At 35.7% G+C, this 26,276-nt stretch overlaps 1 protein-coding gene across 2 annotated transcripts in view; it reads right to left on the bottom strand.

Moving 5' to 3' along the window:
• Nucleotides 1-16,363: 16,363 nt before the first annotated feature.
• The window catches only part of ABCC9 (ATP binding cassette subfamily C member 9), a 117,241-nt gene continuing 107,328 nt past the window's right edge, over nt 16,364-26,276 (bottom strand). The window contains exons 36-38 of one of the 2 annotated variants that reach the window (XM_049783877.1): nt 23,620-23,753; nt 21,668-21,730; nt 16,364-16,538 (exon numbers count right to left, since the gene is read on the bottom strand). In XM_049783877.1, the coding sequence (XP_049639834.1) occupies nt 16,401-16,538; nt 21,668-21,730; nt 23,620-23,753 (335 nt within the window). In that variant the 3' untranslated portion in view covers nt 16,364-16,400. Of the gene's footprint in view, nt 16,539-20,852; nt 21,024-21,667; nt 21,731-23,619; nt 23,754-26,276 lie in introns of those variants that run through there. The other variant, XM_049783878.1, reaches the window with a different exon arrangement.

The raw sequence follows: 26,276 nt of genomic DNA, 5'->3' as shown, positions 1-26,276 counted from the left end.
CTGTTTTCCATAGGGATTGGACTAGGCAGCTGAATAATTTTTTTTAAGGAAATGAGTATTTAAAAAGTTTCACTGGAGATTATCTTCCCACTTATGTATAAGAACTTCAGAGACTTGTTCTGAGGACAAGATGACATGATTCCAATAAAATGAGTAGAGAAGTAACAGATGATTGATAAGTAAGTACCTCATGTGTATTTGTTCTCATTAACTTCTTAGGGTTGTTATTTTTGATAATAGTAAAACAAATCTCAGAATTGGAGGTGGAGAAGATATAGATCCACTGGTTTCTTTATTGGTTTTCTAATTTAAGATGAAAAAAACAGCATCATCTTTTATAAACTTGATTGCTATTTTTGAGAGTTCACCAGGCATTGGAGTGCTAGCTCCTATTGGCATCTTCTCAATTCTTACATTTAGTCTAGACACTGGGGACTGAAAAAAAAAAACCAGCCAGCCAAGGTACTGGCCATAAAATAAGGACCCAGGAAATCCACATATCTGTTTTGCTGTAACAGGGTCTCCAGGAGAAAATTTTCTTAGATCAAGTAGAAAGTACTCAGGACAATTATTGACTGCTTGTTGTGTATGAAATACTAATACAATGTGAGCCTGGTAATTTGGAAAATTTCCCAAAAAAAAGATGAAAAAGAAGCATTTATTTTCATGGCCTTGAAGTAAATGCCTTGATATTTTGTCATGAAGAAAGATATTTTCAAATGATCTTGGGATCCATCCTGCCACAGAAATACTTCCCAGGTTTTTCTTAAGCTCTTAGAGAAAGAACAATTCCCAATAATGTCTTTATTCTTTGCTAAGCTTTCACATCACTATGTTTTGAAAGCTCAGTGACTCATGTAGTGCTTGGAAAGAGAAAGCTGACATTTTCCAGAACTTTCTGTGGGTGACTCCTATTGACACCTTTAAAAAAATGCCAGTTCTGCAGAAGGGATTATTGAGGTTGGAAGCATTAAAGGAATATTTAGACTTTGGGGCAGTAGGGATCATTGGTCAGAATTTCTTTTTTTTCTGTTAAGTAATGTGGATTATCCTGTAGGTTAAAATGCATCGTGCCAGAAAAGCTTTCATCAGATCATTTTTATAAATAGGTTCATACTCAAATTTGATATTTGTTGCTAATTAAAAATGCCAAATGAGAGGCCAGAGAGATAGCATGGAGGTAAGGCATTTGCCTTGCATGCAGAAGGTCGATGGTTCGAGTCCCGGCATCCCATATGGTCCCCTGAGCCTTCCAGGAGCGATTTCTGAGTATAGAGCCAGAAGTAATCCCTGAGCACTGCCGGGTGTGACCGCCCCCCCAAAAAACCAAATGACTCACTGATTGCTCAAATTTAAATTTGGTAAAAAATGATTTTCACTGTAAAACAATGGAATATTTTAAAGTATTTGCATCTTCCATTAAATTAATGGAAGACTTCTATATATTATTATATATTATTACAATTATATAAGTAATCAACAGAGTGTTAGAAAGATTGGTGTGATGTCCACTTCTTGCCATTTACTTGGTGGGTGGCATTTAGCTATATGTTTAATCTCTTTGAGCCTCAGTTTCTTCTGCTGTGGAACATACAGATATCAAAATTACATCTCTTAAAAGAGATGAAAGTGGAAAGAATCCAGAGGTCCACTCATCAAAACACATTTTCTGGTTTGGAGAGATAACATGGAGGTAGGGCATTTGTCTTACTTGCAGAAGGATGGTGGTTCAAATCCCAGCATCCCATATGGTCCCTTGAGCCTACCAGGAACAATTTCTGAGTGTAGAGCCAGGAATAATCCCTAAGCGCTGCTGGGTGTGACCCCTCCCCCCAAAACCCCACACATTTTCTATAATGATAACATTTGGTAGTTTATTTAATCATTTGTTTTTTATTGATTTATCACTTAATGTTTTCAAATCAATATAACCTAATAATATGGATATTTTTATAATGATAAATGTTTTTTCATAGTGATTTGGAGAAAATATTTGATTTTCTGAATATAAAATTTATGTAGTTATCATTTTAAGTAGTGTATTTTTTTTCTGTTTTCGTGATCACAAGATATCTTCTTGAGCATGTATCAAAGTGCTTTTTCTTTTTTGGCCAGTGATCTAGTAAATGAATTATATTAATTAATTATATTAAAATGATGGATTACTTTTACATTTATAAACTAAAGCAATGAGTCATTATAATTAATCATTTAATGTTATTATTTTAAAATTTTATTTATTTAAAATAAATGCTTCACATACTTGACATAGTTGATCATACATTGTTTCTACATAAGTGTTGTAGAAGAATGGTGGTTCGAATCCTGGCATCCCATATGGTTCCCCTGAGCCTGCCAGGAGTGATTTCTGAGCATGGAGCCAGGAGTAACCCCTGAGCTCTGTCGGGTGTGACCCAAAACCAAAAATAGAAAGAAAGAAAGAAAGAAAAAAAAGAAAGAAAGAAAGAAAGAAAGAAAGAAAGAAAGAAGAAAGAGAAAGAAAGAAAGAAAGAAAGAGAGAAAGAGAGAAAGAGAGAAAGAGAGAAAGAGAGAAAGCGAGAAAGAGAGAAAGAGAGAAAGAGAGAAAGAGAGAAAAAAGAAAAGAAAGAGAAAGAAAGAAAGAAGGAAGAGAGAGAAAGAAAAAAAGAAAGAGAAAGAAGAAAGAACAAAAGAAAGAAAGAAGAAAGAAAGAGAAAGAAGAAAGAAAGAAAGGAGAAAGAAAAGAAAGAAAAGAAATCGCTCCTGTATCCACATGGATACCATGTGGGACACCGGGGATCAAACTATCCTGGGTCAGCTGCTTTCAAGGCAAATGCCCTATCAGTGCGCTATCGCTCCAGCCCCTATCTTCCATTTTCTTAAAATTGTTTTGACTTTTCTGGGAATTTACAAATGATAGCTAGTATTTGTTCTAAGATCTTGAAGAATGTCACTCAAAATTTGCTGATGGTTGCACTGAATTTACATAATGCTTTAAGTTTCCCTTATTTTTCCATCTTATTATGATGGACATTTGGACTGATCTTATTTTTAGTTTCACTGTTATAGTAAAGTTGTCTTGAACATATCTGAAGGATTCTTTATATAAACATAGCCTCCATTGTTATGGGATACATACCCAGGAGTGGAATTTCTGAGTTCTAAGATTAGCACATCACTAGCCTTTATAGTAAAAACTGCTGGTTTTCCATACTATTTGTATAATTTATGTCATGTGAGTTATATATGTTATTTTCAATATGCTGATGTTTTGTACTGCTGGGCTCTTTTTTTTTTTTTTTTGGTTTTTCGGGCCACACCCGTTTGATGCTCAGGGGTTACTCCTGGCTAAGCGCTCAGAAATTGCCCCTGGCTTGGGGGGACCATATGGGACGCCTGGGGATTGAACCGTGGTCCTTCCTTGGCTAGCGCTTGCAAGGCAGACACCTTACCTCTAGCGCCACTTTGCCGGCCCCAGACAATTTTTCATGATCTTTTTTTTTTTGGGGGGGGGGCACACCCGGCAGTGCTCAGGGGTTACTCCTGGCTGTCTGCTCAGAAATAGCTCCTGGCAGGCACGGGGGACCATATGGGACACCGGGATTCGAACCAACCACCTTTGGTCCTGGATTGGCTTCTTGCAAGGCAAACGCCACTGTGCTATCTCTCCGGGCCCTATTGCTGGGCTCTTAGTTTTATTATTTTGTTGTTCTGATTGTTTTTCTTTGCATTTGATTTATATTATTAATAAAGGATGATGTTGAACACATTTTACATACTTATTGTCCTATTTTATAATATCAGCGATTTTTTGTTTTTAGTTCTTGTGATTATATTCATATTTGTGGAATTTCTCCATTCTCATAGAGGTTAATTTTGTCATGTGATTTTAATTTTGAATGTAAAGAAACTTTATTTTTGTCTCCTCTCTTCAAGAGATCAAGATTGTATGTCAACAGGCTGATTTGTATTTATCTTTTTCCCAATTACAGGGCTATTAGTATTGTAGAGCTAACTTTATATACTTTTTCAGCCATAATATGTCATCTTGTTATAAATTAGAATCATATAGAAATTTAATAGGTGCTAACAGCTAAAAGCTTACTGCATGAGTGAAAGAAAACCATGCAGTCTCTCAAGATATGGCATATGTAGTGGTGTTCAATACTAAAATTTAGGTCAGCTTTTTAAATCATAAAATTGTTTCATCCCCATTCATTTTGGGTACTCACAAAAAAATCACTGAAGTCAGCATGGTGGTTACTGTTATACTTTTTTGATTTTACTTTCTGCAAATGAGTACATGTAAGCTCAGATTGTAAGTGAAAATTAAATATATACAAACTTAAGATATATCCAAGATATGATTCGAGACTAGAACTCAGGTCTTTTCATTCTTGAACCAGTTCCTTTTATGCTATAATTTAGTATAATTGCATCTTAACTCACATAATTATTCTTCATCATATATATGATATACTATAAAACTTCTTAAGCTCTATGGAAAATTAGTTTACTTTCTCATTTGCAATTTATATTGGTATTTTCAAGTATGCCTTGAAGTAAGGGCCTCAGTTTGTATCTCAATTTTATTAATTCTGGCAAGTTCATTTTCTCATTTTGAACTTCAGTTATAAATGGAGTTATTAATATTTACCCCAAAGTTAAGTAATATAGTACTTAAAAGGTTCATATTAAGTCTACTCAATATATGCTAGCTTTTATTATACTTTCACTAGTATTCTAAAGAGATGGCTTATGCAGCATATATTAGATTGACAGTTGAGTAGATCTCATATCATTTCTCTTTTCTTTTCCCAGGGATTTTGCTTCTTTCATGCAGCTTGATATAAGATGGTCCTAGACATTACAGAGATTGTATGATATTTAAATCATAAATCATTATGTCATCTCTAGATTCTACTGGCACACGTAACTGAGCTTTATTAAAATATTATTTAAGCCAAGAACTTCTCATGGAATATTATACTTGCTAATTTTTTCCCCTGTTTTTGGTCCAGAGCCTAAATGTCTTGTGTTTTCAATATAGTATTTCACTGCATTTAGTATATGCTAGAATTTCAGTCAAGGAGAACAAAGAAGGCCAACTCCTATAGACAGGTGAAATCTTGTCACTGCCAATCCATCACCTTTGTTATCTTCTCTTCCTTACTTATAAAGGTCACAGAGCATGCAGCTCCTGGGTCAAGCCCTGGACATTTGACAGATTTTAAGTCTCAAGTTACTGGCATAAGGTGATAGCACACTTCAAGTGATGATATTACAATCAATAGGGTGCTTGCCTTGCATGCAGCTGAACTAGTTTTGATCCCTAACTACCCATATGGTACCCTGATCACTGTCAGGAGTGATAGTTGGGTGTAGAACCAGGAGTAACACCTGACTATTGCCAGGTATGCTCTACCCCCAGTAGTCATTGGGGTAAGTTGGTGCCTTTCTCGAAAGTTGTCTTGTAACTTTTCATAGCTGCTGAGAAGCCTAAAATGCATAGGATAATGCAAGTCACTGCTTGAGAATGCGTGGTTGGGGAAGATGCCTCTCAGGCTCTGTGTTATGTTGTCATTCCCATAGCGAAGTAAAATGTGGGCCAATATTTAGAGGTCATCACGCATGGCAGGAGATTTTTGTTTTGTTTGCTTCTTTGTAAAGAGAACAATACCTTCTTTGGAGCAAAGGAAGAATATGGGACCATATAGGTCCTGGAGGATTTGCCAATTGTAAGCTTACTCATGTGACTAAAGAAAACCTTTCTCCTTTGCAGGTTGGTGATTGAATTTGGTGGTAGAGCATATGTTTTGCTTTTATGAAGTTTTAGGTTGGATACCCAGAACCTCAACTGAAAAAGAAAAAAGATTTTCATTTCCTTTGAAATGACTTTTTTTTTTTTCAAAGAAAAAATTACCAGTAGGCAACTGATCTTATCACTCTTTCTGGAACTATTGTTTGTGATTTGGATTCCGTTCCTACTTTCCTGTTGCTTTCAAGGCTCTTTTAAATTCTTGTCAACGTAAGGAATTGCTTCCTTTTGGAAGATACTGCCTGACCACAGCAATTTAGGTTGGAATTCGATCTTTGACCCAGTGTAAAGTTTTCCCGCCACATATAACACAGAAAAAGAATCTAGATAAAGTAAATTCCATGCTTGGTGTGTTTTGATTAGGCTGGAAATGAAAGAAAGGAAGTCGTGGCCCAGGCATTGGGAGATGTAGTTTCAGGTAGAAGTTGTTCTACATAAAAAGAGATAATTAGAGGGATAGAAATGGCACTGAAGGAAGCTGAGAAATTTAAAGCAAAGAAAGAGCTGAGATATGTGCTGTGGTCCCTGGACCTGGGTCAGAATTCATTTTCCATAAGCCTGATTATTCTGCTCTCTCAGATTCATGTACTAAGAATCATTTCAATTCCATATTATTTACCCATTATTACCTCCAGTGGCTTCTCTACAGTCAAATAAACTTGTAAATGATTGGGGGCAATTTATTTATTTATTTATTTGCCTCAGTGTCCTAGATAATACATCCAGTATGTTTTATTTTAGAAGAGTTACACATTACTTTTTCCTTATTAATACTTAACGATTATCTGTTAGTTTTAACACCTGGCATTGAGTAACGGTGTCATGCCTCAGTATATGAGTATGCTACATTGTACCCACCACTGAAGTTCTACTGCCATCTACCACCTTACCACCATAACAACCCCCGCCCATCCTCTTTTTTGCTCCTCTGGGAACTGCCATGTTTTCTTTTTTCAGTCTAGGAGTTATTTTTGTATGTTTTGTTAGTTCATTTGTGTTGTTTGTATTTCATGTATGAGTAAAACCATCTGGTATTTATCAGTTTTCTAACTTATTCACATAGAATAATCTCCTCACATTCCATCCTATGTTGTCATCAATGGCAAGAGTTCATCTATTTTCATGGTTGAGTAGTACTACATTGAGTATATAAATATATACTTATATGTCACTGGAGACTTGGGATGGTCCCATGTGTATAGTGCTGCAAAAAACATTGGGTTGTATAAATATTTTTAATTAGTGTTTTATCCATTGGATAAATGCCTGGAAGTGATATTGCTTGGTCAGATGATATTTCTAATTTTTTTGTTAGATTGATTTTGGGCTATACCCAGTGATGCTCAAGAGTTAGACCTGACTATCTGACCATGATTCATTCTTGATAATGCTTGGGAGATCATATAGTATTCCAGGGATCAAATCTGGGTTAGCCTTGTACAAAGCAAGTACTTTCCATGCTGTACTATCACTCTGGCCCCAATTATAGCTTGTTAAGGCATTTTCATCTCTTTTCTATAGAATATATACCAGTTTACATGCCTATCAAAAATAATTCCTTATAACCACACTCATCAATACTTGTTTCCAATCTCTCTGATATACATCATTTTCATAGGAATGAGATGATATTATGACTGATTTAGAGTTTCCTGATAAGGCTGTTCAGCATTTTTTATGTAGCTGGAGATATCTATAGGTCTATGAGAAAAGTGTCTATTCAGAGTTTCTGCCATTTTCAAATTTCTTTTGCTATTGTATGGTTGTATGTGTTCTTTATATATTTGGGTGGTTCTGGTAATATTTTACTGAGTCAAAAAGTTGTCATTACCTTTTATTTAATGTAAGGTTGGAGGGAACAACTGGCAGTACTTGAGGGCTTTTCCTGACTACATTTCAGGGGTCACTTCTGGCAATGCTTGTGGGATCTTATGAGGTGCCTGGCACCAAACCAGAGATGGCATGTGCAAAGCAAGTGCCTTTTATACCGTTCCAACACTAGCCCAAAAGTTGTCTTCCTGTTATGGTGGTTTCTTTTGTTGTACAAAAGCTTTTGTTTATTGTAAATTTATTTGTTTATTATTTTTTACTTTTTTCCCTTGCTATTGGCATGGAGTCCCCAAAGATATCTCTAATGCTGAATTGTTATTTTAATATAACACATATTTAATACAGTGATTATATGCATTACAATATATATTACAAGTATGTAACATAAAATTTATACTACTTTTCCTGTGAATACCATTTTGTCATTAAAAGGTAAAGACGCTGAAGATATGAATAAACTTATCGATGAAAATGAAATAACCAAAGTTAACTTATTGTTTCCTCAAAGTTAAGTTATTGTCACATTCTGAAGAAGGGAGACAATGACATTTGTCACAGACTTCTGTGACAACTATTTTATTTTTCAGAACTATAAAAAGAGCTTATGCACGATAGCTAAGAAATGTTACTATTGTTTCCTTGGAAAGCAGTTTTAAAACTGGTTTGATCTTCCTATGACTGGAAATACAACTTGTGATCAAGGACACACTTCCTGAGGTGGCAATGAAAAAGCTACACTTATATGCTATTGTGATTGGTTTAATGTTTGTTCGGGGGCCAGGCCCAGTAGTGCTCAAGGATTTCCCCTGGCTTTGATTTTGGAGATCACTCCTGGTGATTCTTGGGCAACATATGCAGCATTAGGAATTGATCTGCAATGACTGCATGCAATGAAAGCACCTTAAACCCTGTACTATCTTCCAGCCCTAGATAGTTATGATTGTCAGAATCTGACTCTTCTTCTTTTTCTTTTTTTTTCAATAATATTTTTTATTTAAACACCTTGGTTACAAACATGATTGTGGTTGTGTTCAGTCATATAAGAGGACACCTCTCATCACCAGTGAAACATTCCCACCACCAATGTTCCAAATATCCTCCTCTCCACCCAACAATCTGACTCTTCAACTACTTTCCATTCAAGGTATCTATAATTAACTTGACTAGTCAGTGTATTCATATGACACCAACATTCATAACTACAGTACACTTCTAAGTAAGTCAGATAAATCTAAATAGATATGCATGTCCTAATGTGGGAATAGAGTTGTTATAGAAACTGAGGTGTTGAAGCTAAGCAGAAACCTATAAAGAAAGGATAGCAGTATATGTCGATGGATTAAAATGGTGAGGAGCTTTGTTTATATCTCGAATTGATTAACATTTTTGGTATCTTTTCTATCAAGATTTTTTTGGCTGGGGCCCTTCCAATAATTTTTACTCAATCAGTTTGGCAGTTCAATGTAAGTGCCTAGGATGCAGCCCTGCTTCAGCCAGTCAGTTCTAGGAATTACCTGGGCTACCCAGCAATGTTTGGGGATGTCCAGTTTTAAACCCAAGGAAGATTGGGTGACCATGTGGCTTCAGGTCCGAACTGTGTTATCATCATGTAAGACACATTCATTGCTTAGCATGGATGAGCTAGCTAAAATCTACTTGGCTTTGGCAATAAAAAAAAAGGTCAGTACTCTTTCATTCAATAATAGCTTATAATGTGCATAAAGAGTATATATACAGTCTTCATAGAAAAATGAGAACTAGTTATTTATGCAGTAGGAAGATTATATTTGTGTAACTGTTTGTATGTGGTTGTGCATGTGTATTTGTATGGTCCTGAGGGTTGAACCCAACGCCTCACATATGTAAGACAAGTGCTCTATTACTGAGCCACATCCATCTGGGTTGGTTGCATACATATAAAGTGTCCTACATGCTGTGATATCTCTCTAGACCTGGAGTATTTGCTTTGAATGAAGGAGCACCTGGTTTGATCTCCAATACTGTGTATTCCTTCAAGAACTAAGCTAGAAATGACCTTCTCCCTAACCTAAATAAATATCCATTGCTGGTTATTAACCTCAACCAAAGTAAGTAGAATATTAAGAGAGATCAACAAACTTTTTGTTTTGGCTTTTGGGTCATAATGGCTATGCTCAGGGATTACTCCCAGTGGGTTCTGTAGAACATATGTGGTACTAAAGATCAACCTTGTTTTTATTTTACTGTTTAAAAAATATTGGCTTGGTATTGTATAATAAATTACTCTTTTAGGTTGATCAAAGAGATTTTTTTATAACCAAGATTGATTTATAGATAGATGTAAATCACCAAGGTGATACCTGGCTCTTCTGAAAAGTATATTTTATATTTACTCCATTTCATTTATTTTTATACAGAATAAAGGGACAGTCTCCTTTTTTGGGAAGGAGAAGCCATACCCGGTGGTGCTCAAGGGTTACTCCTGTCTCTCTGCTCAGAAATTGCTCCTGGCAGGCGTGGGGGACCATTTGGGATGCTGAGATTCAAACCACCATTGGTCCTGGGTCAGTTGCTTGCAAATCCTACAGGCTGTGCTGTCTCTCCGGCCCCCTACAGGGACAGTCTCCTTAAACAGAAGAGTTTTATGAATAAATGCCACCACATCTCTAATCAAATAGCATAGAATAATCTCCTCACATCCCATTCTATGTTGTCATCAATGGCAAGAGTTCATCTTTTTTATGGCTGATTAGTACTACATTGAGTGTATACATATATACTTACATGTCACTGGAAACTTGGGATGGTCCCATGTATATAATGCTGCAAAAAACATTCAGTTGCATAAATATTTAATTAGTATTTTGTCCATTGGGTAAATGCCTGGAAGTGATATTGCTGGGTCAGATAATATTTCTAATTTTTTGTTAGATTGCTTTTGGGCTATACCCAGTGATACTCAAGAATTAGACCTGACTAATCTGATCATGATTCACTCTTGATAGTGCTTGGGAGATCATATAGTATTCCAGGGATCAAATCTGGGCTAGCCTTGTGCAAGGCAAGTACTCTCCCTGCTGTACTATCGCTCTATCCTAGACTTTGTCCTAGGATCTGTGAAATACAAAGATCTTTAATGACAGAGGACTGATTTAGTCAGCCACAACTGAGCAGAATGTTTCCTGGCAACATAAAAAGACCTTGGGGTTCGATAATGAGTATCTCTAGAACCTGTAGTTGCTAGCATGACAGTATGCTTCAGAAGTGGAGAAACCCTGAATCTCTTGGGTCAAAGGAATTCCCTTTCTAATATCCCCAACCCATTTTTTGCCTATGCAAAAACAAAACAAAACAAAACAAAACAAAGGGAACCTTACCACAGTAACCCTCCCCCTGTTTTCTTTCTCTCTTTTATTTTTGTTTTCTTTACTTATTATTGTTGTTTTGTTGATTTTTCTTCTTGCTGTTGTGTTTTATGTCATTGCTGGTTTTGTTTTTCCAACGGAACCTGAATCATCTCATCTTGTCCTGCTTCAAAAATTGAGGGGAGAGGGAGTGAATGATACCAAGAGCAAACAATCACTTGAAATTTGAGTGGAAATAAAAAATGATCAGACCTAGACACCAAACCCAAAGTCAATGAAAACAAATCAAGACCCCCAATCTATAATAAGTGATACACAAAGGAGACCTGTTTGACCAGGGGGGCAAAAGAGATAGGTATCGGATGCCTGCTGAGAACAGGGGGAAAGGGAGGACAATGTTGGTGGTGGGAATGGCCCTGATTCACTGTCACTATGTACCTTAAATATAATGTGAAAGATCTGTAACTCACGTTTGGTCGACAATAAAAATTAAAAAAGATAAAGAATGGTTGCCAGAATTTGAATAGGGATTGCATTAAATCTATATAGTAATTTAGGTAAGAGTGATTATTTTTATATTGATTCTTCCAACCCTTGATCATGGACTATGCTTCCATTTCCTTAGGTTCTCTCTAATTTCTTTCTGAAGTGTTTTGAAACTTTTGTGGTATAGGTCTCTCACCTCTCTTGTTAGGTTAATTCCTAAGGTACTTAATAGTTTAGACACTATTTTAAGATGGCTAGACTTTGACCTCTTTCTCTCTGAGTCATTATTTGGTATAAAAAAATGCAATAGATTTGTTTGTTTTGACTTGGTGTCTACCATCGCACTTTGCTGTATTGCTTTATTGGTTTCTAAGAGTTTTTCTGTGGACCTCTTTAGAGTTTTTGATGTATAGCAACGTATCCTCTGGCAAATAGGGATATTTGACTTCCTCTTTTTCTACTTGAATTTCCTGTGATGCCCTTCTCTTGTCGATAGCTATTGCTTAGGATGTTTTTTAATACTATTTTGAATAAGAGTGGGAGACAGTGGTCATCCTTGCCTAGTGTTAGGACCTTAGTGGAAATTCCCCCCCCTTTCAGTTTTTCACCTTTAAGAATAATATTGGCTGTGGGATTCTTATAGATGACTGTTATTATCTTGAGGAAGGTTCCTTTCATTCTATTTTGCTGAGTGTTTTCATCATGAGTGGTTGTTGAATTTTGCCAAATGCCTCTCTGCATCAATTGATATGATCATGTGGTTTTTTGTCCTTCTTTTTGTTGATATGGTGTATGTCGACCAATCTTTGCATCCCTGTGATGAAACTCACTTAGTCGTGATGTATAATGTTTCTGATGTGCTGTTGGATTTGATTAGCTAAGATTTTGTTAAGAATTTTTATATTCTTGGGCCCGGAGAGATAGCACCGGCAGTGCTCAGGGGTTACTCCTGGCTCTAAGCTCAGAAATCGCTCCTGGCAAGCTCAGGGGACCACCTGGGATGCCGGGATTCGAACCACTGTCCTTCTGCATGCAAGGCAAATGCCTTATCTCCATGTTATCACTCCGGCCCCTTGATCCAACCTTCTACCCTGTGCCTTTTGATGAGAGAGTTTTGTCCATTGGCATTTAAGGAAATTATTGACTGAGAGGACTGTTGTGCCATTATATTGTATAGAGTTGTTGTTTTAATGAGGTAATTAGTTTGTGTAATTTATCTCTGAGTAGTTCATTTGGAGTTGGTTTGGTTAGCACAAATATTGTGAGTGCCTTTTTTGTCTGAGAATTTTTTAACCCTCCCTAATATGTTAATGAGAGTTTTGCTGGGTAATGGACTCCAGTTGAAAATTTCTTTTATTCAGTAGTTTAAATATGTCATTCCACTCTTTTCTTGCCTGGATTGTTTAAAATAGAAAATCTGGTTTGATTCTTATGTCCTTTCATTTATACTTGAGGAGTTTTTTTCTCTCATTGCTTTAAAGAGTTCATTTCTTTTTTTTTTTTCCATTTGAATCACTATATGTCTTGGAGTTATTCTATTAGGATCTATTTTGTTTGGCACTATTTTTGCCTCTTATATTTATATTGCAGCCTCTTTCCAGAAATTGGGAAAGTTTTTTGTTATTATTTGCCTAACTACTTGTTCTTCTCCTTTTCCTTTTTCCTCCCTTTCTGGTATATTTTGTCTCTGATTTCTTTATTGAAGTCTTTGTCATTGCTGCTTATAATTTTTCTTAGAGTTCATTTTTGCTATACTCCACATGTGTAATTCTGCTATTATGGCTTGCTAACATGTTTTTTAGTTCCCTTGGTTCCATTTGTATGTATTATCTCATCTTCTGAGACTTCTTCTTTAAGTTCATTGAATTGTTCATCTATAAATTTATATTTTTTCTTTAAATCTATAGACTTCACAATTTTGCAGGTCAGTGATTCTTTGATTTCTATCACTAAGACATTGAGTGCTGATTTTAGGTCATCATTTTTAGACTTCTGTGTTTTGGCAGACTTGGAAATTTGCTAGAATTTCTCTCTATATCCCCAAATGCAGATGTCTTAGTTTCCCCATAGTTCTTTGCATTTGGTGGGTTGGAATGCTAGATTTTCAAGGTGTTTAAAAAAGTGGTCTACTCAACTGTTTGTAAAGAGGTGAGTAGAGGTGTATCTGTTTTTTGAGGTTATTTTTTTCTAGATAAGTGATGCTATTTAAGTGTGATAGAAATATTGCAAACTACTTTCTTGTTTTGTTCTTTTCTCTTTCTTCTTTCTTTCTTTCTTTCTTTCTTTCTTTCTTTCTTTCTTTCTTTCTTTCTTTCTTTCTTTCTTTCTTTCTCCTTCCTTCCTTCCTTCCTTCCTTCCTTCCTTCCTTCCTTCCTTCCTTCCTTCCTTCCTTCCTTCCTTCCTTCCTTCCTTCCTTCCTTCCTTCTTTCTTTCTTTCTTTCTTTCTTTCTTTCTTTCTTTCTTTCTTTCTTTCTTTCTTTCTTTCTTTCTTTCTTTTTTGGCTGTACATTATCTAAAGGAAAGAAATGCTAGGACAGAGGTGCCATGACCTTTATGGTAGCGGGTGAAGAGTTCTTAGGGGGGGTGTCAGGTGTGTTTAGAGGGGCTCATATGGGACTCAGTGGTACCTCTGCCAAGCTAGGTGTTGCAAATCAGCCCTTGATGGGGTTGACTGATGGAGGGATGGAGGATGAGGTCTTTCCCCTCCAGCTCGGAGCACACCTCTGCCACCCTGTTCAGCCAGCGGTTCTGCGGTGAAGCAGCGGATAAACAGCTAGCAGACAGTCAGGCTTGTGAAAATATTAGCTTTATTCGGTGGACAAGACTGAAGCCCAAAGCCTCAGCGTCAGTTCCAGCCAAAAGCCTCCCGCCTTCCACAGACCCTTGCTTTTATCTCCCAGAATCAGGTACCACCTAATGGTGGGAGCAGAATCAGGAACCACCCTAGGGTGGGAGCAGAATGCCAGGTCACACCGTAGGGTAGGGCACAATCACGGATCAGGGTAGGGTCAGTAACATAATAATCCCATTGAAATGTTTACATACACAACACTAGGTAGGATTTTCATGCTTTGGGAATGGGATGGCCGATTGGGCGGAGCCCACAGATCTGACTAGGTAGTCAGAAGTCTTCTCTCTGTGTTAATTTTTAATGCTCATGTGTCAGACTACAACAGTCCACAATCCTCTTAGCAAAAAATTTTGTCTTAACAAAATCCTGTTATTTTAGTATAAGTCATTATTGTATGTATTGCTTTGAAGAAACATTCAGAAATTAAAACATATAAAACTGGGAGAGCTAGCATTGTTTTTTATAAGCTATAGACTTTCATTTTCTCAGTACAAAATATTTCAAGATGAATTATTTCTACATTCTATAGGTAATACATATGACAGAATAAATGATTAGGCAATGGAAAAATAATTTCAACTTTAATCAGTTCAATTTTGGTAAACAATTTAGCACATTGACTTAAACACACTTAATTAAACTAATTGATGGGAAGCTGGTGAGCACCTGTCTCTAAGAATGTTGACCGGGATTATCTATTCAGTATTATTACACATTAACATCTGCTGAAGCTGCAACATGAAGCAATATTTCTCTGGGTAAACTGTTCATTTTTTCTGTTAAAATAAACTAACATGATTACAAGCATCATTTAATTCAGCCCTACAAAATTTTGTAAGATCCAGTAATTAGTAATTTTGTTTTAGTGTTCGGAGGCAAAAAAAGTTTTTAATATAGAGATGAAAGGGTGATGATTTAAGCTAAAAAATAAAACAGAACTTATTTTCCATTTCTGAGGAATTTATTTTTGGTTAAATATAAAGACTACATTCAGATAAAACCTTGCCTTATAGTGTATTATGATAGATTATCCAAGTGTGAATATACAACATAATAGACTGAACTCAGTAGTTATAGGAAGAAAAACTAAATTCTCTGCCTCTATCAGTTGTAACTTTGAATCTTAGAATGCATATAGGTCATCATAAAATCAGTAATATATAGATCTGATATAAAAATAACTGAACTAGATGGGCACAGAACTGAAGCAGTTAGCTTTGGCTGCTAGCTCCAGAGTAAACATAACTTTTAAAATTAGAGCAAAACATGCATATGTGATATGACTGGGCATACATATAAAGCAAATATACTCTTCCTCCTGGGAACAGTCATACATTCCTGTACATACATACAACTATTTGTGTGTCTTCTGCACAAATAAGGTCCCTTGCCTATGCTTCCAATGTTTGACTAATAAGGCATTTTTAAGATACTGGACCATAATCACAGATATTCAAAACCTTTTTAGTCAGTGCTTTGGTTTTAAAATATATGTCATAACTTCTTGACAACAGGAAACAACTTAGATGAGAGACTGCTAAAAGAAGTATTCATATTACTAAGTCTATTTAATACTGAAGAGAATCTCTTGAAATATATAATAAAGTCAAGTGTCTCATTTTCTGACTAGAAAAATTTTCTGTATATTTATCCAGTAGCACTCAGAGACACCAACAAAAAAGGAAAATAGGCTCTTACATAAGAGTATAATAATAATACTGACTTTTATGCCTGGGACATACTCTCCAGACTTAACATTATGAGAAGACATTGCTGTGAATTTTTCACTAAAAGCAGCTTATGTGTCAGTGCACTCTGCTATTAAAGAAAAATCGACTTCATTATTAGATGGACAGTGTTATCTTGGGAAGCAAAACAATGTAGAAGAACAAGAAGAAAGGATAATGTGTGCCTAATGCAATATTCACTAGATGAGCGACACTGTTACTCATTACAAAGTTCCTTAACAGAAGCAGTGAGTTTTTTACAGAAATGTGAAAAAATTTAAGAAATGCCACTTCTTAAAGTTCAGTCTGGTGATCCTCAGTTTTAGATATTATTTGAAGTACACCTTTTGTTCGAAGGTACCCCTTTACATGTCTGCACGAACAAAAGAAGCAAATACTCCATCTTCTTGAGCCAAGAGGCTTTCAGGCGTGTCATATTCCAAAATATTCCCTCGCTTCATCACAATCACCAGGTCTGCTGTCAGAATGGTGTGAACACGATGCTGTGAGTGAAAAAAATGTACATTTGTTACAAATTTCTGGACTTGAAACCAAGCAATGGGAGACTTGGCTGTTATTCAATCAGGATATGCAACAGGATATGCAAGAAGCATAACTCCTTTTTTTGGGTGTGGGGCACAATAGGCAGCACTCTGAGGTTACTCCTGGCAGGCTTGGGAACCAATATGGGATGCTGGGGATTAAACATGAATCGGCTACATGCAAGGAAAACACCCTACCTGCTATGCCATTACTCTGGCCCCAAGTCTTCAGTTTTGTATTCAAAGTAGCATTTGGTTAAAAACTTAAACACTGACCATTGTGACTAGTTTCATTTGGGTTGTAAGAGGTTGAATCTAGAAGAATTATTAGTTTTATGGAAATTGAAGTAGACAAATAGAAATTGGTCAGATAATTCAAAAAGAAGAGGAACCATCAAGAACCAGAAGAGTGATTGTTTAGTTTAGACCAAAGTTTCTGATATCTTCTGTAGAGTCCACTAATTATTTAGGTAACACAATTGGAAGAAAGCAATTAAGTTCTAGGAAAATAGCAGGGGAGGGCTATACTAACATGTACTCTTGAATAAATTATATTATATTTAGAGCCCGGAGAGATAGCACAGCAGTGTTTGCCTTGCAAGCAACTGGTCCAGAACCTAAGGTGGTTGGTTCGAATCCAGGTGTCCCATATGGTCCCCTGTGCCTGCCAGGAGCTATTTCTGAGCAGACAGCTAGGAGTAACCCCTGAGCACCGCCGGGCGTGACCCAAAAACCAAAAAAAAAAAATTATATCATATTTAAAGCATCTCATCTTTTATTGTGAGAGTTCACTGCTTTTCTCTACACATCCTCTGTTGAGAAGCTTTGGTTTTAGTAACCAATAGTGATGGAAAATACCAATTATAGGGTACACAAAATGCTTCCCACATATTCTTGCTAATCATCAATGTTAATGTTCATTCCTCTCTCCACTTGATAAGGAAGACCTTGAAATTCATGGAGTAAGAAGGAAAGCAAAAGACTGCATGGATATGCGTAGCAGAACCAGCCATCAAAACAGGTTGACTGGCTTCAAAGTGTGAATTGTCTGCAGCTGCCATCACTCTCTCAAGAGTATCTGGTTACTCTATGGGAAGATCACCTGCCATAGTTAGCACCATGCAAAGAGCCCAGTTTTTGACAATGTCTGGGTTTGCATTTTATTGTCATTTATCTATGCAATGTTGAGCAGTTGATTTAATTGGGTGCCTCAAGTAGCATAGATTTCACACCTGTAAATGATAACCATAATATCAACCCTGAAGCACAGTGGTGAGAATCAAAGAGACAGTTGGTGTAAACAACTTAGCACCTTCTTTTCTTTTTCTTTTTTTTTTTTTTAGTTTTTGGGTCACACTCGGCAGTGCTCAGGGGTTACTCTTGGCTCTACACTCAGAAATTGCTCCTGGAAGGCTTGGGGTACCATATGGGATGCCGGGATTCAAACCACCGTCCTTCTGCATAAAAGGCAAACACCTTGCCTCCATGTTATCTCTCCACCCCCAACTTTACACCTTCTTAACCCATAATACATAAGCAAGTAATAAAATACATTATTTACATCTTATAAGTAATAAGTGTGGAATATATATATTTTAATAGTTTTCAAGGGAGAAATCTGTACTACTACTTGCTACTTGTACTTCTATTCTGGGTAAGATCAGACCTATTCAACAAAAACATATAATCCATAGGGAACAAAGGTGATACAAATATTAATTTTTTTTTAAATTTTCGGTCACACCCAGCAACATTTAGAGGTTACTCCTGGCTCTACACTCAGAAATCACTACTGGCAGATTAGGGGGACCATATGGGATACCGGGATTCGAACCGCCATCCTTCTGCATGTAAGACAAATGTCTTACCTCCATGCTATCTCTCTGGCCCACACATGTTAAATTTTTAGGGATTGCATTTTAAGTTACAGAAAAACAGGTGAAATCTATTTTAATAATGCACTTTAACTTAGTATATCCAAATTTGTAACTGTTCAAAGTAGAATCAATGGGAAAACTAATTATGTATTACTTAACAATGAATATTTATTCTGAAAAATGTATTTTTAGGGGGATTATTCTGTGCTAATTAAGTATACCAATCTAGGTGGCATATTTACTGTAGACCAATAGGACCACTGTTGAATTTGCATATAGAGAATGACTGGAAGGCTAACAACTATCCATGGCTTTAACAATACAATATTTTAATCCTTGCATGAGTTCTAAATTTTTTGAAATTGAGTTTTTCACAATTATAGTAATTACCCTTAATATGAAATACCTAATATCAATTTTTAGCTAGATAAATGAGATGAGGGGCTACCACACTTCACTTAGACCATATGGATCAAGACATCAACATTTCCACAGGCAAGGGAAACTAGAAAAATTAGTCTTCAGAAGTTCAAAAGGTTTTCATAGAACCTAAAGTTCAACCTAAAGCCTTTCTGAAGGGCAAAAGTCTTTCTTCTGCTCTAGACCTGGTAGTCTCAATGTTAAGACTTACAGAAACATGAGGAATTGGTCATAGTTGGGTTTTACAGCTAGAAAAGAGAAGATCCACATAAATGAATTGTGATAACGATGCCAACTTAGAACATGGATAACTATTTCCAGCATCTGAGACAAACATGTTACCCATTAAATAATGGTAATACATGATGTATACTTAAGGAATTATCAAAAATTGTAGAATATTGTTTGCAAAATGACAGAACTGCTATGTACATCCATGCATTCAGCAGAGAAAAGCCCAAATAACTAAAATAGTTAATATAAACTATGCATTTTCTCTTTAACAATTAGTCTTTAATAACCATATCATAGATGTTAAAAAAGTACTTGACTTCTAAGTCCATAAATAGAATACTACAAACATTACTTTGCTATTCTTAAATAATGTTTATTTTAAAAATAACATTGAAAATTGAGCCAATAAAAATAAAGATATCTGGCTTTTATTTTATTATTCCAAATTATATTTTTGCTTGAGAAAGTGTGGTATAAGTTGTACTCATGATTATGATTTTTTTCAAAATGGTCTAGAGAAATTAATCATGAGTAAATAAATTACTTTCATAAACAAATGCCATACACTTAGCCATGAAGGCCTTTTTATTTGAAAAGTCAGAGGAATTTATTTTTTAAGTTCTAACATAATTTTCAGAGGTAGTTAACAAAATTAATGGAATGCTTTATAGCAGTGGAGGAAAATACTTGTGAAAGCAGTGAATCATTTTACAAGGAGGAACGAGGAACTTGCAAAGGAGAAATGCTCCCTTGGAAATTTATCCTCCTATACAGCTTCCTTTATATCATTTAATATAAATACATATATATACCATATATCCATTTCTATCTATCTATCTATCTATCTATCTATCTATCTATCTATCTATCTATCTATCTATCTATCTATCTATCATCTATCTATCTATATCATACATCCATCCATCCATCCATCTATCTATCTATCTATCTATCTATCTATCTATCTATCTATCTATCTATCTATCTATCTATCTATCTATCATCTATAAATCTCAATATCCTAGTCACAATACATTGTAGGAGTCTTAAAAGACTGAATGGGTAAAATATTTTAAATCTATAGAAAAATATTTATTAAATGGAGAAGAAAATGAAATTATAGAAGAAAATGTAAAACTTTGTTATATAAGGCAGTCTCAAATCATTTCCAAAAAACTATTTCACCATGACATGCTCCATGCAAAAAGCAAAAACAAAAAAGCCTTTTTAGGAAGCAAGTGTTTGCTTTCTTCTCCCATTCCAAATAGCACCTACTTTCTTGAGTAAGAAAGCTCTTGAAACTATTAGTGAACCATATTTCAAGTTAGCCTTTGTCTCGCTCACCCACAAAATCCTTCATCCTTTAGTATAAAGTAGGGATTTCTCTTGATTTCAACAGAAGAAACCAAAGTTCATTAGGAAAGTGAGAAGAAGCTCTGTTTGCAGAAGATGGTTCCTGACAAGGAATAATTTTCTGTCACCTTGAAGAAAAAACTGTTCTTGAAACTGCTTTTTTCTCTATGGCATCACACAACAAGATGGATGCCTATACATTGTTGTATGTGTATTCTTTGCACGGCATACAGGCATGTGCAAACATATGCATGTGCTACTTATGGTATTGGACTAAGTGTGTAATTATGCCCCAGTGTTAGTTCCTGCCCCACATGCCTCATGCCTCCCCTATTAATCACTGCAGTTGCCTTGCCTTCTTAAGGGCTGTTGCCAAGATAACTACCAGAGAATTGAGAGACTTGGCAGAGAAGTACATCATGGTCTACTTGTGGGTCATCACCAAAGTAGAAAAGAGGCCATTCTTGTGGGCGAGCAAGCTTTCAACAGTACCACACTCCACTAAAATACCCTCAGAAAAGACTAAAACCAGGCCTGCATCCATAATAGAAGAGACACGGTGCTGGAAAGAAAAGTGGAAAGAAGAGAAAGAGTCAGCAAGAGGGAAACTTTCCAAGAAACACATTAAAAAGAGATTTTGCTAAACATTAAATCTGAGTGTGAGAAAGAATCCCTTCATCTACAAATAAGGAAGACGGCTACTCTTCTATTCAGCAAAGATACAGCATAAACTCTGGAGACTGAAAGGATCCTTCAGTTTTGGGCTATGGAAAGTCAGAGCAGTGAGATGTTCTGTTTCTGGGTAAATAGATAAATGAAGAGAAACAGAAATGGAGTATAAATGGCTATAGTATTGGCTGTTAAATTTAGGGTATTTTTTGAGACTGCTCCCCAAATAATTATGGCAAATAATCCCATATGAATTATCATCTGTAATTGGGGATATAACACTGGTTTTTACAACCCTCGTATTTGTGGTGTTTTATCATTGAAATTTGAGGGATAGAGGAAAAGACAGTTTTGGAGAAAAGTATCAAAGTTTTCTTTACAGCTGTTTTAAAATATGATTTTTGCATAGGTATAGAGCCATGATCAGATAAAGACATATTTCAATATAAAAGTGGTGTAATTAGTCAAAAGTAGAGGCAACTTAGGCTTGGAACAGAAATCAGGGAGGAGAAAAACAACTCCATCAGCCATACTTACAGCTATTGTGACAACCGTGCGGTCTGCAAAGGCTGTCATTACCACTTTCTGTAAAATGTTTTCCTGCAAAATAAAAAAGGTAGTCTGAATTTTCTTTAGACTATTTTTGTTACCATACTAATTGATTCACCAAAAACAATGTACCATGATGTCCAAACCTAAAATCAAGTGCTGCTAAGCCTATGAATAAGAAAAGGTGTGGATCAGTCATAGCATGGAGATCATGCTGAAATCTAGAGAGATTTCTAAAATGCACATAAAATACAGTGACCAAAAGAGAATGGTTGTGAGGTACAGGGAAGAGAAAAGGGGTATCAAACGGGCATAGGAATGCCCTTTCAAATTATAGAACAAGACTAATAACACCCTAAAATTGTAATATCAGTTGTAATATTAGTTGTGTATAGAAAATGAAAAATGATTTATATGCCCCAAATTGAATTTTGGCCCATAAAAAGAAGGACTTATATTCCTACCACAAGTCATGTATCTATTTCACAATATATTTTGGGAGACTGCCTTAGGGAAAAGATTGAGTATCTAAACAATTATTTTCCCTTTTCTACAGCATCTTTTATTTTTTGAGTGCCTTATTATTTTTTATTCTTCTCCTTTTTTTTTAATCACACCAGTGATGTTTAGGAGTGACCCCAGGCATTGCTCAGGAGATCATATGGTAGTGCTGGGGATTAAACTGAGATTGCACATACAAGGAAAAAGTCTTAACAATGCATTATTTCCCTTGCTCAGAGTGCCTAAGATGGCCTAAAATGTTTGCAGCTAGTAGTTTATGGGCAGGTATAGGTCCATAGTTTTAGAAATGTTGAAAACCATTGGCCTACAGCACTGGTTATAACTACTGGTTTATGGACCAGGGTGTGGGACAAGTGCTGATATGCAGATAAAATAAAGCCACAGAACACCACCATAATCCTAACTGAATAAGGTTTTTCTTTCATTCTGGAGTCTTACCATCAATTTTATTCTCTTTCTCCTTCTTTCCTATTTCTCATGTAATTGATATAATGTTTATATTATTGTTTTTTTTGTAAAGTAATTCTACCTATTTAGCGAAATGACTTGTTAGACATTATATTAACTTTGAGATGCTAGAGATATAGTACAGGCATAACATGCTTTGCACACAATTTACTGAACCCAGTTAAAATCTTGGAGCTGCCAGGAATGATCCTTTAGAATAGAGAGACCAGAGTAAGCTCTGAGTACCACTGGGTCTGGCAAAAAAAAAATACACAAACATGCAAACAAACAAAATTCTATACTGATATATATATGTATATATACATACATATATATAATTTCTTTAAAAAGGCAGAGTTTGTGGTTTTTATTTTGTTTGCCTTTTGGACCACACCCAGCAGTTCTTAGAGGCTTCCTCCTGACTCTGCACTCAGAGATTATGCCTGTCAATGTTCCAGAAACTATATGGAGTGCTCGGATTGAATTTACTAAGTCAGCTGCATACAAGGCAAACATTCTATCTGCTATACTATGTCTCCTGCTCTAAAAGCAAAGATTTTTACCTGTAACCATGATCCCATTGAGAAGATGATTATTAATTCTAGAGAATACTTCACATTGGTTTGGTAATCAAAGTTTGACAGACCATATTTTAGAACATGTATGAAATATAAACACTTGCATGCAACATCATTTTACATCAATGAAGTACTCAAGTTTTGTTTGGAAAATTTTTATATGATGGAAAATAAATAATTTTAAAATGATGGCAAATTGAGGCTTATTGGCGATATTAACTGCTAGAAAGAAGTTAGGTCACCTACTTGTAATTCCCAGTGGACTCCCATAGAATAGACAAGGAAATGAGGAAAAGACACTTCAGAGTGTTGAGGATTGAGGGACCAATATGGAAATATTTTGTGGTACGTGTGTTCAGCTTATCCTTTGAGAAATTTGAGGCAGACACTCACTGTGGCCATGTCGATAGATGCTGTGGCCTCATCCATGATGAGAATGCTACTTTTTCGGACAAAGGCCCTGGCCAGGCAGAACAGTTGTCTCTGTCCAACGCTGAAATTCTCCCCTCCTTCAGTGACCACTGCATCTAAGTCAGAGAAAGAAGTATGAATATATGAAAAGAAAATGCCACTAAACACAGCATTGGAAAGCATATATGCAGCCTGGAAATCATTAGGCAAAGGGACAAGGACTAAATTTACATGGAAAAAGTGAAGAGGGATTTTACTTTGAGGCATTGAAAATGATCTAAGGCCATCTTTTTTTTTTAATAGAAGCAAATTCTTTCTAGGATGATATAAGAACAACACTAAACATTTTGAAAACTAGAAGACTTTGGATACTGTTTCATTATTGAATATGATTCTTTAACGAGTTTATATAATATAATATCTAGTTCTCAGAACATTGAAATTATTGCCCACGATGACCTGGTTAGCCTGGAGATAAGAATGTTCATAGAATATTCTCAATTCTATTTCTGGTTTTTTTTTATTCTAACATTACACTGAATTATAAAATGGAATTGGATAAGAACTGGGTTATTTTTTGTACATCTGTATATTCCCAGGATTTTGGTACCTGATACTAGGCTAAATAAGACAATATTGCATGGAAATAAGTTATATTTTCATTATCATCTCCCTATTTTTGTTTCCACCCACATTCCATAAACTGTACCGCTTTCTTTCCAAAATATTTCTCATTAGAATTCAGGCACTTTACTAGAGTCCTGGGGGAAAATATCTACCGATTATATTTTCATTGCATCAGATTCTTAGTTTCTCATGCTCAGTTATTCATTTATTATCCAAATTATATTTTCATAACAAATAAGGAATTGAGTGGAATGATGACTTTTACCCCAGATCAAGACTAAGCCAAATTATTATCAAGAAATTGAGGAGAGGGGCTGGAGCAATAACACAGCGTTAGGGTGTTTGTCTTGCATGCAGCCAACTCAAGATGAACTTGGGTTCAATTCCTGGCATCCCATTTGATTCCCCAAGCCTTCTAAGAGTGATTTCTGAGTTCAGAGCTTGGATTAAATTTAAAAAAATTGAGAAGAAAGAGAAAATAATGGCTGCCAATACTTCCCAGCTAATCCAGTCAGATACTTCTGTGATATTCTCATCTCTCTATATAAGCACATTCCCTTTTCTAAATGAACTACAGCAGTCCAACACCATATCCTACAGCTTCAACAGAAACAGCCCAGTTCCACAACTTAACTTTATAAAATGGACAATCCACAAAATCTATATTCGATCTATAGATCTTGGATCATATGTAGCCATGTGACACCTCAATATTTTATAGTAGTGTCAATCCAATAGTATCACAGGAAAACTGATGGAAAAACTGCATAGTAAACTACCAACCTCAGTAAGAATAAACAGTATTAACACCATAGTAAATCCTTCTACACTGACTTTAGCAACACCATGGTAAAATATAATTTTTTTTTCAAATTGACTCTTGATTGATCTAAGTTGTGTTAATTTCATTTGCTTTTGTGTTGTAACAAATGATATGGAAAATATTTTTTTGTGCCTACATGAAGGAAGTCTATGGATGGGAAATTGATGAAGGGTGGTGGAATTGGTGTATGAAAATTTGATGACTGAAATAACTGTATTAGGAACAATTTGGTAAATGGTGGTATTATTAAAATTACAAAATAAAATAAAAAGAAATGGAGGAGACCCTTATTAAGACAGTTATACATGGCATTGTAATTTTGTATGAAAGTCAGTGTCAAGTATCAGACCTCATTGCTTACACTGTACTATAACTCTCAAACACTGTATTGTTACCCCTAAATACATGCCAGAATTCAAAACACAGTTGCCTGTAGTTCTCATGTTAGTGAAGAGGACAACTGTCTTGATCAGAGGTGTGGTGTGTTCTCTAAATACCCAGGGAAAGGGTCTACATGCATTGCTAATTTCTCAAGTTCAGTGGTTGAGTTCTCCAGAGGAAATGTAAAAAATATTATTATGGGAAAGGTCAACAGACCTCTGGAATTACTGCCATGGCTAGGACAATAAAATTGCTCTTGAAGACATTCTGTCTCAGATTTTTGTTTATGAGAATACCATCTCTTATAGCTTAATTAAAATGATAAAAATGTTATTTTGGAGTACATTCTCTTCTGACTAAATAAACACATAACCATATTTTATCTTATAAAAGTTTCAAATTGAAGCAATACTGTATGAAACACTGTGAGTTTTTATTTCAGACCTACTGGTTGAGGACAAGTGGTTATGGAGATCACATCACATGATCAGAATGGCTAAAAGGAAATATTCTGACTAAAGTTATATGTGCCCTCTGATAGTGAAAAGATAAAAAGATATAAATGTATGAACTGGATATGCCTTTTTTTTATTTTGGTATTTGGGTCACACTCGGAGGCGCTCAGAAGTTTCTCCTGGTTCTGTGTTCAGAAGTTGCTCCTGGCAGGCATGGGGGATCATATGGGATGCCGGGATTCGAACCGAGGTCCGTCCTGTGTTGGCAGTGTGCAAGGCAAACACCTTACTGCTGTGCTATCGCTCTGGCCCCAGAACTGGAAATACTTTGGAGTGCATATGTAAAATAGAGT

Source organism: Suncus etruscus, chromosome 11 (assembly GCF_024139225.1).
Source record: "Suncus etruscus isolate mSunEtr1 chromosome 11, mSunEtr1.pri.cur, whole genome shotgun sequence".
Taxonomy (NCBI): Eukaryota; Metazoa; Chordata; class Mammalia; order Eulipotyphla; family Soricidae; genus Suncus; species Suncus etruscus.
Note: the sequence above shows the minus strand (reverse complement) of the source record. Positions and strands in the feature narration are given on the sequence as shown.